This window comes from Harpia harpyja, chromosome Z, assembly GCF_026419915.1.
Source record: "Harpia harpyja isolate bHarHar1 chromosome Z, bHarHar1 primary haplotype, whole genome shotgun sequence".
Taxonomy (NCBI): Eukaryota; Metazoa; Chordata; class Aves; order Accipitriformes; family Accipitridae; genus Harpia; species Harpia harpyja.
In genome coordinates, this window is record NC_068969.1 from 17,114,977 (window position 1) to 17,131,822 (window position 16,846).

A 16,846-nucleotide genomic window follows, 5' to 3' on the forward strand; every position below is an offset into this window, starting at 1 on the left:
TTCTAAAAGAAGCAGGTGCTCAAGGAAAAATGTGTTAAGGATGGGGAGATGCTCAACAGGGCTCGAGTGAGGCTGAAGGCAAGGCTGCGGTGCGAAGGCAGAGCTCTGCACCATCTGCCACCGCGGCTCTGCAGAGCCCCAGATGGGACCATGGGGCTCAGGCGTCTTCTCCTCCGGCCAGTCTGGCAGAGGGAGGTTAGATGGCAAAAGAAGAGGGAAATGCAAAGGATTCTTTGAAGAGACACATGTTATACAGGAGGTTTTTAAAAGAAATTAATTGATATTCAGCAGGCTTGCACCGAAATCCTGCAGTGAGTGTTGTCACACACTCAAAAAAAAGAACCCCACCCAAAAACCAGAGACGTCCACATGAAATGCCAGGTCTGGTTCCGAGAGCCCCGACCTGATCAACCCTGCGGGAGAACCAGAGCCCAACACAGCCAGGTACACCCAGCACAGAGGAAAAACTACCTTTCTTTCTGTTGCAGAGATCTGGCACAGTGTCATAGAATCATTTAGGTTGGAAAAGACCCTTAAGGTCATCGAGTCCAATTGTTAACTTAACACTGCCAAGCGTCGGCACAATATCAGCGTACTTCCCCCATCCAGCACACAAATCAAGTCAGCCACATCAACCCTTTAAAAAACAACATATTTTTTTCCAGGTATGAAGTCACTCCAACACTTACAGCACACTATTTGGACAAGTCACGTATAGTATGTTTGCCAGCCTAGTTACTGTAAAACCAAGCACAAATGAGTGGGGATGCATTGCATGGAAAGCCACTCCTGGACTTTGATAGCAGTGAACTGTTATCTTCACCCATCTTTCTTGCGTATAACTACACTCAGAGATGGTGCACATTCACCTGTAAAAAATTAAACACTGATGGCAGTGTGCACTGCTCTCAACCCATCCATAAAACCCCCATCAGCATTAATGGGAGTTGCATACAGGCACTGCCAGTACTCCATGTCCCTGATGCTGTAGATATCTCACCCCATTACGACAGCCACAACAGAAATGCTCTTATTGAATGGTGCAGCATACTGCCACTTAATCAAGCAGAAGTGAAAATCTCTCATATTACACAACAAAACTGCATTTTTAGAGTGACAGCTTCCTACTGCCACACACAACACCAAAAAAGGGTGTAATATTTTTCCACCTGGTTTTGCCTTTTTTTTTTTCCTATTGTGTTAATATACTAGCAGAAATCAGGAAGGAAAATGGTTTGCTTGGCAAGCTCTCAACCTCTACAAATGACCTGAAAAACATCTACCTACACATGGCAGTAATTGGATGGGTTTAAGCAACAAAACATTTTCTTTAATTTGCAGAAAAACCAGACCCCAATGAGTAGACAAACACTTTAAAACCAAGTAAAGTACAGATCAATAATTCAAGTATTAGGCAAGTCTATGCACTGATTCAACAGTTAATATTCATTAAAGAGGTGGCTAAAAGGCTGCTAGAATAATGTCCAATTTTACTGCTTGCTTTACTAAGACTATGGTGCTTGCACCGTGTTTAGACAGACCTGGAAGTGTATGTTCTTTTTTTTTTTTTTTTCCCCCTTTTGGTTTCTTCTTTGTTACATGGGACTTAAAAAAGAGATCCAGTCCTGTGACAGGGATATTCCTTCCTGATGGCATCTTCCCACCCGTGCCATTTATTTTTGCTTGCGCAAGAAGCCTCAGCCTAGAATCCATTGAGCTGATTTATGGATGATTCCTGCTGATTAATGGACTTTGGATCTATCCGAAGGGAGAGGGCAGGGGAGACTCAGGCCCTACGGGAGTACTTTGCCTGCATGAAAGGGTGACAAGGCAGAGCCAGGGACTGCTTTTGAAATAGTAGCTATTGTTATGCTAAACCCCAAAATTAAAAGAAAGAGTGATCGCTTATCCCAACAGTTCTAATCCTTTCCATTTCTACATTAACTTGTCCTTGGAATAGAAAGCAATTTGCACAATTAAATAAGACATGTGACAATGCAAGCAATTCCAGTTCAGCTCCAAGTTCACGAGAGCTGCACATAGCAGGGGGGGAGAATAAAAAAACCCAGACAGACGTAAAAGAGAGAGCAAGAAAGAGAAGGAAAAAAAAAAATATCTATTTCTCAAGCTAATGACATTAACAGCTTCTCCCCGCTAGAAAAGGAGCATGGTCCTTTCAAACCAACTTACTATCATACCTTTTCTGAATGTGTGACCTAGGATTTTTAACACAAGGTTTGCTGCTCAGCAGTTGACCCATAACACTCCTAGACCTGCTCTGATCCGGCTGCGCGGATGATAAAACTATCATTTGGAAGTTAATTATTTATTGCACACCTCCATAAAGCAGATCAAAATTCAGCTGAGCTCCCTCCAGGCAGGCAGTCGGCATGCGACCTGCCTCCCTCGACTCAAGCAGGAGCCGCAGCAGCAAACCCTGCCCAAACGGTTCGGTACAAGCTCCGGCTACAGTTGGTTGGCCTGAATTTGCTGCCTGTAGCTGGTACGACGGCAGCCACTGAAGTGACTGCCATCACTTGGAAAGGAGAGGCAAGAGGCAAAATGGATTTTCTTCATGCAGAGGTTAGACTGGCTGAAATCAAACCATATTTTTAGGCTCTTCTTGCCAGGAAATGGGATGGAAACTGGCTCCTCTTTAGGACCCAAACAGGTCCTAAGTTGGACCAAAGGATTTTTCTAGCCCTGGGTCTGTTTTAATTCTGTATCGATAGGTTTTATGTCTCTATCTATCTTTCAATATATCTACAGATATACCTCAGACGAATTTGCACGAGGCCAAATTCTCACCTCTGTTACTGTGGGTGTGCTGTTGTGGCCAGCATAACCCAGAGCTGAACACCCCTTCGCCGCCAGCAGCTTCTCACCCTGCTCGGATGCCAGCCAGGGACGGTAAAATAACAGGGGAGCAGCAACTGCCTTGCTCTGTACCACACCGAGATGACCAGTCCTATGAGCAGGACTAATCCTGCCTTCCCTCTGGATAGCTCCTTGACTGTGCAATCGGAGCTGCTGCTATAGCTAGAAAGGGAAAATAGGCTTTATTGATAGAGGAGAGAGAGAGCAATGACCTATTTGGAAGGGAAATGAAGGACCTGGGCCAGCCAGGACCCAAAGAGAAAGATATTCTGCACTAAGGGTGCAAACGAAAGTTTGCTCAATTTTTCTAATCTGCAAACCAGAAACTGTTCAAATACAAATTAGTCTGAACCCACTTAACAGAGAGATCAACTGGAGTTCCAACCTTCGTCAGCAAGAGCTGGACAAAACTGCATAGACCAAACTTTCATGGTTGGAACTATTGAAAATGCAGTAAAATATCAGACCTTTCAGAAGTGCCACTATTAAAGCAATACAAAGGAGGGAAACTTTAATTTTCCCCGTGTTGTTCATACTTCCCTTTGAATTAGGAAATAATCTGGGCTCAGAAAAATTCCCTCCCAAACTCTTCCAGGAGAATCAAAATATTGGGCTTCTACAGAAAAGTCGTCTTTGCTACTAAGAGAAACAGTTGCATGAACAGATCATAAGCCCTCATGACCCAGGCACACCTGCTTGTTAATTTTCTTGCCTTTCTTCACTTTGAATTTTGCACATACACTTCACTAAATAGCTTCCCAGGTGCCCAGCTGGAGCAATGCTCAGATCCTCAGAAAGGTCCATGTCCTGGAAGACCTGCTGCTGAAGTCAGCTGAAGTACAGAGCCTGGGAGTTGGGTTTGTAATATGTGAAAATACTCTAAGGCCAGCAAGCAAAGCTGTAGAGCCATGAGCAGTTGAGACCGCCATGAAGCATGGCTGGTACCAAAATCAGCAGCCCCACCTCCATTCACCCACTGCGGCCTGCGCACGGGAGCGAGCAGGGTGGTGGCTTTGGCTATGGAGACTCCATCCTTGGAAGCGCCAAAGCTCAAGGTAATGCTGAACCCACCTATGTCTTTTGGGGTGAATCTGCTTTTCTTCCTGCTGCTTGAACCAGAACGCTTGAGAACCACGACTTGCAGTTAGCACCAATCAACATCCCTTAGGAAGAAAACATTCTCTGGTTTTATAACACGCAAACGGCAAAGACCACACATACTCTAGACGTTTCCTTTTCCGATGATGTATGCGAGAATGCATTCCAGCTTTAAAGAATTTTTCTTCTGCCTAAGGTAAAAAGTTGTACATGAAAGCTATCAATTTTGCACAGTAGACAGAAACTAGATTAATGAACAAAACAATAAATTGCCTCTTCAAGAAAGCAGATAGCAGCATGTGAGCTGAGCATGCATGTGGCAGAAAATGATTCAAGATCATCCTACAGACAAAATAACTAAATAACTGCACCTCACAACCGCAAGGCACAAAAGCACCATTGAATTGGTACAAAATTGGTTTAAGGTATGGCTGACAGAAAGCTACAGTGCTGAAAAATCACTGATACCAGTTCCATAATCCACTGGTTCAGGAAGAAAAATAAACTAGTCCCGTAGAATGACTAAAAAAACCATGGCAAACTACCCTTGAAAACCATCCCGACGCTGCAAAGCACTGGGCGGTTTGCTAAAGTAAATCCCAGTGTTTCACCTATAAGTAGACACACATCTGAGGTCAAACTGGTGTGAGTATACCACAGGCACACTGACATACACTGGTGGCATTTCAGCACATCAGAAAAACAGCCAGAGCTGCTGCCTCCTGCGCTGCCTGGGCTAATTGAACCTGTTTGCCTTTTTCAAGGCAAATTATTTACCTATTTGCAATTTTCAATGCGTAACAGTCGCAAGTATGCCAACGCTTTAGCCGCACTCGTGTCTGGTGATACCTATGAGGTACCATGCCAACAAGAACAACACTGAGATCACCAGATCCTTGTACTGACACTCAGTAAAAGATGAGAAAAAAATATCCCATTAGAAAGAAAGAAACTTTGCTTAGCAATTGGCCACAGGGATGACAATACAGGCACATGGGAAGAGAAGGCACAGAATAGTCAGCCTGTTTATTTTCAGTATTATATGCCACGGGGTACAGATGGAAAGTACCAAAGTGACACCTCCCTGCTTCTCCCACCTGCCTTTCTTCAGTGGATGTCCACACAGATGATGTAAGAGTAGATGCAAAACTGCAAGTACATCCATTCTGATTCCAGGAGAAAAATTTAACTCTGTTGATTTACCACGTCTAACTTGCAAACCAATAACCGATGCACAGTAATTTAGTAATAGAAATTTGTTTAGTCACAATCTTGGTCTTCCACCATTAGGGTGCCAGACAGACGGTTGATACGCTTTCAATACTAACAACAACAAAATGCGTGCACCTTGCTTGTAATTCACATTGAGAAATTTTCAGACAAAACCACAGTTATGGGATCTGTATCATCGGCTGCGATCAAGTTTTTTAACTGAAGTCAGTCTAATACCTTATTTCACTTGCCAACACCACAGCAAGATAGCACAAACATTACAGCTGGAGCCCTTTCCCAACTCAGTATGGGAAAAGCTTGTGTTCGACATCCCAGGCCCATTTGACCAAGTACTAGTTGGCTGTCACTGCGCTATTACCTCAATAGGAAGCCAGAAATAGAATTAATTACATTAGCATATGGGACTTGTGACGTAACTCTCTCATTTGCTGTTTTTGGGAGGGAAGGAAACCTGAAATAATTACTATCTGACTATAAATTATAATTCACTTCCTTAAGATGAGAAACTTTTCTGAGGGAAAGAACGAAGTCAATGTTTCACCCTGAGGCCAAAAGCAAAGCTGACAGCTTAAACAGACTTTTGAAAGAGCTCAAGGATTGCTCAACCTGGAAGCAAAGGCTTAGGAAAACCTCCCTGAAGATCTTCTGCAACCCCAAAGTTACGTGAGACCCAGCAGTACAGAATTTGCCTGAAGACCTGCCTGGAAACCAGACACCTAGAATGTGAAGTTCTGCAGGATGAAGAAGTTGAAAACCAAAATAAGGTCACAGTTGGAAGCAAGACAAGCAGTCCAAAAGAAATAGCAAGACTACAAAAGGGCTCGAGACCAACAGCTTGACTGCAAAGGATCTGGGATTTCACCACAGACAGCTCACAAGAGTACAAACATCGAGTCCTGTGGAAAAGGCATTCAAAGTTTCTGCCTCAAAACTGCTATAAAACAAGAATGTAACAGACGTAAATGGTCTGTAGAACGAGTATGAAATTTTCCACCTCTGGTCTGTTTGGCCCAGTTCCCCACCATTGCCAGTTCTAACGCTGGGTATACACCTCGAACCACAGCTCCGGCAGGAACAAGAGCTCATCACCTACCTGTGCCAACGAGAGACCACGTTACACGGAAAGGGACAAAGTCAGGCTTTAGCCACCGTGCCAGACCCCCAACACATCCTCCCCCAGGTCACCTCCCCGGTCATGACACTGATGACCAATTAACAAACCCACACCCTGGCAACCTCAACCCGGCCACCCCTTCCCAAGCACGTGGGAACACGGTGGCAGGACCACCTCCTGCTTGTGCCGTGGGCTCACCAATGACTTCCCATGCAGCTGGGTGACATTGGGAGAGAGATGACAACCATCTGTAAGGGCTGAGCAGGCTGGTGCTAATTATCACAAGGAAACAAGATCGCAATCATCCAGCTGGCAGCGCTTGGCATTTGGTTGCTCAAGACACAGGGCAGCACTCCTCTGCTCTGGTGGCCCCCCAGTGTCACGTTCAGTGGGAAGAGTTGTTAAAGTTACTATGAAAGGGTAATCTATTACAAATTACTCATTAATGCAACTCAAAAATCAGTGACATATTACTGATTATGCCTGTGTCATCGGCAAGACTCGGTTCACGCTGCTGATTTGTCTTGTGCTTTTTATAGCAACCCTCTCAACGCAACTTACACGCACAGAGCTTCTTTTCTCCTCCTCGCCCGGATGAGTACATGGGCCTTGACTTTTCAGAGCTGCTGTGCCTGGCTGCACACGTGCTGCCTCCCGAGTAGTCAAGCTGCTTTAACGCCTTGCAACTAAATACCCAGTTGCAAATTTGAGACCCTTCTGCATCCGTTTCTGGCGGGTACTGGGACGTGCTAAGCCTCCAGGCTGTGCCCAGCAGCCATCTGTGCTGGTAATGCTTGGTGGTTTTTGGAAAGCAACCTCAGCAGCTGAGTCACTGGGCTTTCCCACCTCCTCCGGCAGCGGGTAGGGGCACGGCCAGCTCTGCGCAGGTAGGATCTGCTCTGTCCTGCGCTCATCTGAGCCAGCTTCCAAAATCTCACCACCTCAGTGCGAATTGCTGGAAGGCCTCTTTGCTGGCTACGGCCCCTTGGCTCTCCTCCAGAAACAGAAAAACTCTAATCATCTTCCTACTAGTTTGGCACCATCAAAGTGTTATTGCTGCTTCTGCATGAGGAATTTTGCCCATGGTGGATATTCCCACTTTAAGCGCTCTCATTAAGGAGCCAGGACTTTGCGCAAGATCCTCACATGCAGCCCCAGAGCCCAGGTCTCAGGACAGGCACGGCTGACCAGCAACGAGTCATGGGAACAGCTAGCGCTCACTATATAGTCAGTCCTTGATTTATTCATCCCGGCCACAGGTGGGTCTTGAATATAAAAGAATTATGATAAATGGGGCAAGAACAGGGAGGTATTTAACTAAGGAAGCTGGGAAGGAAAGGGAAAGCACAGGTCAGGAGAGCAGAAAAGTGAACGCAGGGGGAACAAAGGAGGAGCTGCCCAAAAGAGTTCATTCGGGATTCCTGCACCAGCGTCACAGTAAAAGCCGTAAGGAATTTGCAAAGTTTGGAGCAATAAAGAGCTGAACACGCAGCAGAAGTGGGAAGACGAGAAAGCCCAACTCTTGCATTTATACTCCTGGCCACAGGGCAATTGTGGCTCGGTGCCGCCAGGCAGGTGGAGGCCACATCTGTCTCAGAACAAGGGGTTGGCCAACAGGCAGAAGGATTGGGTGAGGTTCAGTAAAAGGCTTCAGCTATTGCAAAATCCAACAAAACTAGAAGAGAAGAGCTCCAGAGAAGCCAACAACCACAATATAGGTATAAACATATCAACGACAAAAACCGTGGGAAACATGAGAGAAAGGAGAGACAGCAGAAAGGGACACGAGGCAGAGCAAGAGGTGGCCCAAAGGGGTTTATTTAGGTGGCGACCAGCAGCAGCAGCATCCTATTGGCATGTGGAGCTGCACATCTCTCCGCAAGACCAAACCTTCAGGGTTTCACACGGAAACCGGTGGGTAGGGCTCACCAGTCTGCTCCTGGTGGGAGGTCAGACTGGATGGGGGGGGTCGGAGAGCTGCTGCCAGCCTCCCGAAGCCGGCCGGCACGGTGGGCACAGCTCCCCGCAGCACCGCAGGATGCAGCTCCGCGCCTTTTATCATTGGAGTCAGATTGTTCCTCTGTGAGGCGCAGGAAAGCTCCGCTCTCCAGCTTCGCAATGAGCCACTTCCTTTTTTTCTTTTTTTAGGATCAGAATTTCTTTTCTCTTCCTCCTCCACCTCAAAAAAGCGGATATTTAATAATTCGGATCGGAAAAGCTTGCTATCGTGAAGCGATGGGTGGTAGCGGCGCTGCACCTAGTGACATCACGCTGTCAGCCTGCCCAAGTCTTCATCCCGTCAGGGCTATTCAGTAAAACGCAACTAATTATTCTGCCAGATCCTCGACCAGATGACAAATTGATTCACGGTACTAACTAAAAGAAGGGAAGGAGGAGAAATTGCACCATTTCCTATGACTGAAACTACATTAACTCGTTACCCCAAGGAAAACTTTGTCAAAAGTTTTTATTGCAGCAGTTGAGCTATACACCAGACGGCTGAAGTGCATTGCCAGGAGACCCCGGTGTTGTGCTATGAAAGTTCATATGCAGAGCACCATTTGCATTTGATATCCATCAGCATTCAGAGGAGAAAGATCTTTTTTCAGAACATCTGCAGAGTATCTCATATGTCAGAGGACCTAAAACTGTTATCAGAAACTGCTAATTAAAACTTAACAAAATCAAATACCTGTTTTTCTAAGCTGACCTGAGGACACTGAAAACTAAAAGCAACACCAGGGAGACTGCTGGCAATGAAAGCTTTTACTCAATCTGTCAGTCAGCTCACAAGGGAAACTTTTCCTGGATCCTGTAAGAAGTCTATAATTACATCATCGTGGCAAGGGCACACCAGTATGTTGCTTATTAATCACTTCCAGGAAGATGACTATCAGAAAGCCTTTCTTAACAGTACCACTGCCCGGCAACATGGGCTCCCTTGCTTACTGCAGGACGGGTACTTAAGATTTCCCTTGCACAAATTTCCTCTTTGAGCAAATGTCAATCCCTGCCAGAAGCCTGCAATGCAAACGCAGCTTTTCACACATTCTTCTGACAAAAGACTGGATTCGCACAACACCCTGCAGCTACAACAAACTCCAAATTCTCACGAAACCATTATTCTCTGGTAGGAGGGACAGATGCGCCCTGTCCAAAACGGTGAGTGCTGCTAGATTTTGCGTTTTCCCCTCTGCTCCAAAGACATGTGAGATACCTTCTCTCCACCAGACGTAACCCCAGGGGGAACGCCAAGGTTCAGCATTGCCCAAGCTGCCCTGCACTTGCTCTTTAAATGAAGCGACCAAGACTTCTTCACCATACACGTATGACCAAAGCATCATTCCCTTTCAAAAACTTGGACAACGGTAAAAGGGAGAGGGAGAGATGGGCGGGAAGAGGACAGGAGGACAAGTAAGACCATCATGCCTGGCTGGAACCCTTAAGCTTGTATGTGAGAGGCGAGACGTCCTCCCTCCACTACACGAAGCAACTGAGACAAGCAAGGAAACAAAGACAAGCAAGAGGCAAAGCACGCTGGAAAAGAGGAGAAAGAGATATACACCACGTAGGTAATATCACGGATGGAGTATTATCCTTGTGAATCATGATCCAGAAGAATAATACCCTAAATGGAAGCTACGATACAGTGGGGTGAAACACAGCAGACTTGTAACGGCACAGAGTAAAGACCACAAGGGAATGTCAGAGCCCTCCCAGCTACCTTTGATTCAATGAGTCCTGTGATCTGCTGCTCCGTTCCTCCAAGGGCTACTGATGCAATGTGCCAGATTCCGTGTTTCTTTCCAACTGTTCTGAGTCTCCTGCATCTGATCTCAAAGAAGGGAGCAGAAACAGCTGGAAGAGAGAAACCAGAATGGCATAGTCCAGCAGCAACCCTTGGAAGAACAAATAACGACAGCCTTGTGAGAGGTACCATTGTCCCCCAGCACACATTTGCATGCGGACATGTATCCACACGTCTTCTAGAAGAAACACACGTTGCTAGTGCATCAGCTCTGGCTGGTCACAGAGCACCAGAGCATCTTCTGACTTAGCGTGATCAGTGCAAGCTGAACAGACCGACAGCTCAACAGCGCGGCCGCGATCCACAGTCACGGGTGCCAAATGAGTCACGCGTGCTAAACGCAGTCTAAGTTTGGCACCACGCTTCTCCTCCAGCGGCACCTTCACTCCCTGAGCAACTCCACCTACTTTGCAGCACATGAGTGGCTCGCAGCCCGCGCAAGGGAAGCCAGTCAAGGTCTACTCTGTTTAGGCTTTAAAGCTCCTGTAGATCTAGCTGCAGGCCAAAGGAGGAGGGCAAAACAGCAGGTGAAACAGGAGACTGAAGGAATAAGCTTCTTCAGAGAGAACTTATGTATTTGCTGCCAAAGGAGAGGATTAGTTGTGAAAATCAGGAAGTCAACGAAGCAGAGAGCAGCAGGAGGCCAGTGCAGATAATAGGGACAGTAGGAGCAAGGCTATTGCTCACCAAGGCACGTGAAGGGGAGATAAAAAGGCTTGTGCTCTTTCATATGTGCAAAGACTAGAAGGAGGGAGCGAGGAGGTCAGGGAGATGGTGCTGGTGGAGGAAGGACCACGAGGGAAAAAAAGCCTTTGAAAATGAACCATGGAAAAGTGATTAATAGGGGAAGAACCGTCAGGGCTGGTGTTAGGACCTTCTCATTTCCACTAGAAAGAAATAAGACATTGCAACTCACAACCAGATTTAGGGAGGGAAGACCAGGAGCACAGCAAGACCAAGACAGAAGGGTGTCATTTAAAGGACAGAAACAGAATTTCAGGCAGAGAGCAAATCAGATTAGGATGGTTAAGAATTGCACACAGGAGAGGACAGAAAGCAAGTTTAAAGGCTCATGGGATATTTAAGGCAAGACAGCCCAAAGGATCTCTTGCCAGCCTTACAGCAGGGATGAAATGGAAACCATAACATTTTTCCTGACCGCAACTTCCTTATAACCGATTACTAGAAAGCACAGGCGCACCACATCTCTCCAGGACAGCAGTACCACTGCAAGCCCGGTCCTAGCACACACGGTACCGTTTCTAGAGGGGTCCCTCGACTCCGCATCCCTTCTGCCCCACACAAACCTACTGGCATTTTACTGCAAATCAGTTCCCTTTCATAAAGTGCCAAGTCATCAAGGACAGTAACAAAACGAGTACCTGGAGTATCGCAAGTCTGCCTGTCCCCTGAAGAGTTAGTTGGAGGCGTCCGGTGTCGGTAAACTAGGTGTGGTTTATTGTGCTCCTCTTCATACTCCTGTTCTTCGAGCGACAGCAGCGGCTCTACGAAATAGTCCCCATCGTCAGACTTGAACGTGCCTAGCTGAGAGGGACCAGAGAGGAACAGGCGGTCAGCTTCAGGCAATGACAAACCACGGAGCAGGACTACCCAACAAAACAAGTGGTTAGCGAGGGAGGTGCGCGAGTGCCCGGTTCTGCCCGGGCTGGAGCTCCAGCCCCCATCACACCGCTTACACGCACCCCAAGCTGCACTGCTCCCTACAGCCATCCCAGTGGAACTTACGGAAAGCAAATTATTAATCCGTAGGCAGGGGGCACGTCTGCCAGACCCTGTCCCTATGCCAGTGACATTTACCAAGCCACCCCTGCCCGAGGGGAGATGGTGCTGCAGGTTGCTGGAGACCTCAGTGCAACCCCACCACGTTGTGCTGGTTTTCATAGAGCAGCTCTCCCCGAGACAGGCTTTAAACCCTTGTGTAAGGACCAGAGGGAGGCGTCCAGCCAGCGAAAGCCCTGCTTATGAGAAGACACCAACACTCCTAGTTGCACGTGGCTACAAATGTCGGGATTTGGCAGGTAAATAAAAGATAGCCGAGAAAAAAAACATCCTCAGCCATTCCACACTGGGGTGCATGACCAGTTAGTGGGAGGGAGGCCTGCCCAGCCACACACACGTGCACCAGCCTGGGTGAACACGCTCACCCGGGCGAGCTCCTGGACCAGACTGAAGCCAGCAGAGACCTCCCGGGGAGCTCCTGGGACAAGCACCCCGGGGTGCTGGAAGGCACCAGGGCAGCCGGAAGGATCAGCCCTGCCGGGACCCTCTGCTCATCCCTTTGCCAGTATCCCCCCGCACAGAACGGCACCGGGATGGCAGGAGGGGCTGCCAGGAAGCCTGCCCTCATCTCCCCTCGGGCCGTGCCCCTGTCCCGGGCTGCAGGGCGGCTCCGGGGTCCCCGCTGCTACCGGGGACCCCCAGTCACCCCTTTGCAGCCCTCATCGGCACCCCGGGGGCAGGAGGGTGTCCGTGCCCGGGGTCTGCCCCCCCCCCCGCTGACCTCCCCCCCCCCGGGGTGCCGCTGGGTGGCAGTTTTTCCCCCCCAAACCCCACCGAGCAGGAGGGGTTCAACCCCGGTACCGTGAACCCGACGGAATAATAAAAGCGGGGTGGGAAAAAAAAAAAAACCAAACCCGACCGGGGCCGAGCGGCAGCTGCCGGCCCCATCCCGCAGCCCCAGCCGGGTTGGGGGGGCGGAGGGCGGGGGGAAGAGGCCGTCCCCATCCCTCTGCCCAGCCTCCCTCGCCCTGCTCCTCCTCCTCCTCCTCGTCCTCCGCGCTTCCGCCCCGGCGCGCCGCCGCTGGGCGCCCGGCGGGGCCGGGGCCGGAGCCGGAGCCGGGAGCGGGTCGGGGGTCTCACCATCCCGGAGCAGAGGCTGATAACGGCGGTGTGCCGCGGGCGGGCGTTGACGTGCCCCCGGTAGAAGCAATGCTTCACGTCGGCGTCGGCCGCCTCGGCGTAGAGGCGCCGTTGGTCGGCGGCGGGTTCTCCCAGGAGGCTGACGGTGAAGAGCGGGGCGATGAAGGCCGAGCTGGCCGTCAGGTTGAAGAGGAACTGCTGCCCGAAGGCGGAGAGCCTATAGTGCGCCTTGGGGGAGGCAGCGGCCGCCGCCGTCCAGGCGTCGGGGGCAGCGCTGGTGCTCCGCCGCCGCCGCCTGAAGTGGACATCGGTGGGGAAGGGCTCGCCGAACTCATTCACCCGGGTAGGAGTCACGATCTCGTACTCGCTGAGCTTCTCCAGCAGCTTGGCTGCAAGGGAAGAGAAGCACATGCCCCTGAGCGGCGAGGCCGAGAACCAACCCCCCCCCCAACACACACACACCCCCCTCCCAGGGAGGGGGGCGGCAGCCCAGCACCCTCCCGGCTCCCCCTCCCCGAGCACTCCCTTACCTTGCCTGGGGTGCAGCTTCTGCCTCCTCGCTCCCGTCCTCAAGCCGTCGATGAAGAGCGTGGTGAGTGCCAGCGCCAGCGGCGCCAGCTGCATGGTGCTGCGCGCTGTCCTCGGAGGAGACCAGCCTTCCCCCCCCCCCCCCCGCCGCTTTCCTCTTCTTTTCCTTCTTCTTCTTCTTCCTCCCTTTCCCTTTTTTTTTTTTCCCCCTCTCCTTTTTTCGCCCCCTTTCTCCCCCCTCCCCGCCCCCCGGTGCGCTGCTGGGGGGGGGAAGGCGCTGGAGCCGGGCGGCGTTAGGGGCGGGCGGGCCGGCGGGGCGCGGGGCGCCGGGGGCCGCGCATGGTCCGCGGGGGCGGACGGGCCGGGACCGACGGGCCGGGACGGGGGAACCGGCCGCCCGCCCGCCTGCCTGCTCTCCCTCGCTTTCCGCCTCTCCCCCCGTCGGGCTGGTGGATGGGGCGCTCCCGGGAGCCAATTTAAGGGGGCGGGCTCCATAGATCAAGCAGGAGAAAAGATCCCGCCCTGCAGGAGCAGGGACAGCCCTTCCTCCTCTTCCCCCCCACCCCACTTCCAACATGTCACTTTCTTTCATTCCCGAGGAACGCCGGAATCGCAGGTTTTCGCCAAGAAAAGCCCTCGCTGTGGCTGGACGGGGCGGGCGAGAGGGGGGGGGGACAAGCCGCAGCCCCGCAGCCCCGGCCCGGGCGGGCGCAGCCGCTCCCCGCCGGCTCCTTGCAAGTGGTTTTAAAAAGGCAAAGTGGCCCGGGCAGAGCGGCACCGGCTGCTGCCTGATCTGCCAGGTCCTGGGGGGAAGAGCAGCTTTGTCACTCACCGGGAGGAGAGCCGAGTTTTCTTACATAATTGATGTTTTTCCTTCTTTTTCTTTTTTTAAAGACAGCTCGAAGAAGCGTACCGACAATCGAAGAATCCCCCGCGTGACGTTTTTTTATAGCAGTGATTTTCTTCTGCACTGCTTGGATATGAGGCGCTTAAAGCAACTTTTGTTTAGGGTAATTTTGATGTTGTGCAGTTTTCAGGCACCCTGAGGGAAAAGAAAGATTATTTCCTTATCCGGGTTTAGTTTGTTTTGTTTTACAGTTTGGAAGTTTTCTATAAAAACTCAAAGACATCCTTTAGAGCTAAATGTAATTAATTAAGCATTGTCTTCTACACTTCCTCAAACCAAAACCCAAAACCAAGGTGGGTTTTGGGGGGTTTTTTTGTGTGTTTTTTTCCAAAATGGGGAAGGTGCAATGAAATTTAAAGCCTGTAGGCAAGGCGAAAGAGAATAGATAGTTGGAGGTTTGTATTTGTACTTCCATAGGAAATTTCAAAGTTCTGTACTTTCTTCACTCAACTTTGGCACAAAGAACAGAAATGCCAGTATCTGCTGCAGAAATGGAAAGCTTTAAAAAAAAATCAATTCAGAATCCACTTCTGGGCAAAATAGCACCTCCAGGCTCTTCTAAACTAAGTGGTGAAGCCCTACAAACCTCAACCATTAGCATTAAATTATTAATTTTGTACAACGAATATGAAAGTCAAAGTAAGCGAAGCATCACCTGCAAAGCCATGTGTCTTTGACTCTGCGGCTGGCTGGCCAGGGCTGCTAGGCAGGCCCTCGGCAGCAGTTTTGCACAGCAGAGCACCGTGCAGGAATCTCCACGTTGGTGGAGACCCAAGTCAGCACACCTTTGGGGCAAGGTGTAATGGCACATAACCTCCCAGCATGGCATAGTGCCCATGCTTATAAACCACGTTTAATTTGAGTCTCGGATGCTTACGATAAGATAACTCACCCATGCTGGCTTCAGGGGCTTGGCAAAGCTGGGATGCTTCCAGATTTGAGTTGCCTCACGTGCAGTCAACTCGGACAATGGTGTTGGGTCTTCTCGCTGCGTCCAGCCTAAGGCTGGCGTGAGCACAGCCATGGCTGCCTGATGGTCCCCCAGTTCTGGGGAGCAGAGATGTCTCCCTGCTTCCACTGTGGGTGTGTAGGAGCAGCGATGTGCCCATTCTGGTAGGTGTCACCTACTGCTGGGAGCAGCTCTTCCCAATAGCCAAACGTGGTTGTATCTCCACGCACTCACCTGTTTATGGGCGGACCCGGACCAGATTTGCTTTTAATGCTGCAAAAGGCTCGCACGGTGACATCTTCCTATCCTCGCAGCTAATTGCTTGCTCATGCACACACATTAAGAAAGAAATCCTCAGAAGAGGAGCAAGACCAAACTGTCCTAAAATAACTTCAATCTGCAAAGCCTGCTGGGGCTGCCACGCAAACCCCTGGCTTGCATGGTCTTTCCTGGCTCGGCATGAAAGATCGTGGCATCCCCACCCGTCCCCTACTGAATTGTGTCCTGATTGAGTCGGAAAAGCCACCGAGGTCCTTGGGCTGCTGGATGAACAAAAAGGGGAATCTCGTAACATCATTGCATAGCAGCCCAGGCTTCCCTCCAGGCATGTTTTCTCACTCCAATTCTTTTCTTCAGGCTTTCTCTGTCTCGTCATCAAATAAATGACTTAACTCATAGCAGGAGTAATATCAGCTCCTTGAGCTGCGGTGCTGCTCCGCCAGGCTAGCGGGAGCACCCTCTACGTTACTGAACCCCTGACATTCTTCTAGCGCCTTCCCACAATGTCCACGTGTGCCCCAAAACTTTCAGACTTCACTGGGAGAGGGATAGAGGGTACCTGAGCTTGGGACACGGCCCCAGAAGTCACGGCAGGGGAGGGGGAGGCCGTATATCCTGCGCTTGGGTGGGTGCGGACACGTATCCCAGGAGTGCTGGGGCGAGCCGGTGCTGCCAGTTGGGCGTGTTGAGTGATATCAAGCTGCCGGTCAGCAAAGGGGGGGCGAAGAAAAGTGAACCGAGTTGCCTGAGGAAGGAGAGGGTGAAAAGCTGAGCATAGCATTAGAGCTGAGTCAGAGGGGAGGGGAGGAGGCTTACGTGGAGCTAGTCCTGCCGGTGTGCTGGGGGAGAGGGGTGCAGCCTTCGCTCGCCTCCTCATCCTCGGATCGGGATGGTGTTGGGAAACAGGTCTGCTGCTGTTTTATCTGGGTTGCAGAGTGCCCCAGGGCAGCCGCCGTCCCCATTTCACGAGCACCCGGCATCCCACTGCTCCCAGCCTCAGCATCCCTTCGTGCCGGTCCGGTGCTGGCAGGAGCTGCCTTGCTTCCGTTCAGCTCACTGACACAGGAAAACCTATCAAAGCTTTGGGTTTTTTCTTTAGTTTACCACAAGGTAACCAGTTAATTTGGCTCTGGAGTAGGGTTCAAAGGAGCTCAGCAGCCAGCATGGGGTGAG

At 50.3% G+C, this 16,846-nt stretch overlaps 1 protein-coding gene across 4 annotated transcripts in view; it reads right to left on the minus strand.

The window, feature by feature from the left end:
• Window positions 1-13,724, minus strand: part of ADAMTS9 (ADAM metallopeptidase with thrombospondin type 1 motif 9) — an 87,183-nt gene extending 73,459 nt beyond the window's left edge. For 3 of the 4 annotated variants that reach the window (XR_008233402.1, XM_052776341.1, XM_052776340.1), the window contains exons 1-3: window positions 13,541-13,724; window positions 13,011-13,399; window positions 11,513-11,675 (exon numbers count right to left, since the gene is read on the minus strand). Coding sequence is in view for 2 of the 4 variants with exons in the window: in XM_052776341.1 (XP_052632301.1) it covers window positions 11,513-11,675; window positions 13,011-13,399; window positions 13,541-13,634 (646 nt within the window). In the remaining 2 variants the exon portion in view is untranslated. Of the gene's footprint in view, window positions 1-10,046; window positions 10,180-11,512; window positions 11,676-13,010; window positions 13,400-13,540 lie in introns of those variants that run through there. The other variant, XM_052776344.1, reaches the window with a different exon arrangement.
• Between the last annotated feature and the right edge of the window lie 3,122 nt (window positions 13,725-16,846).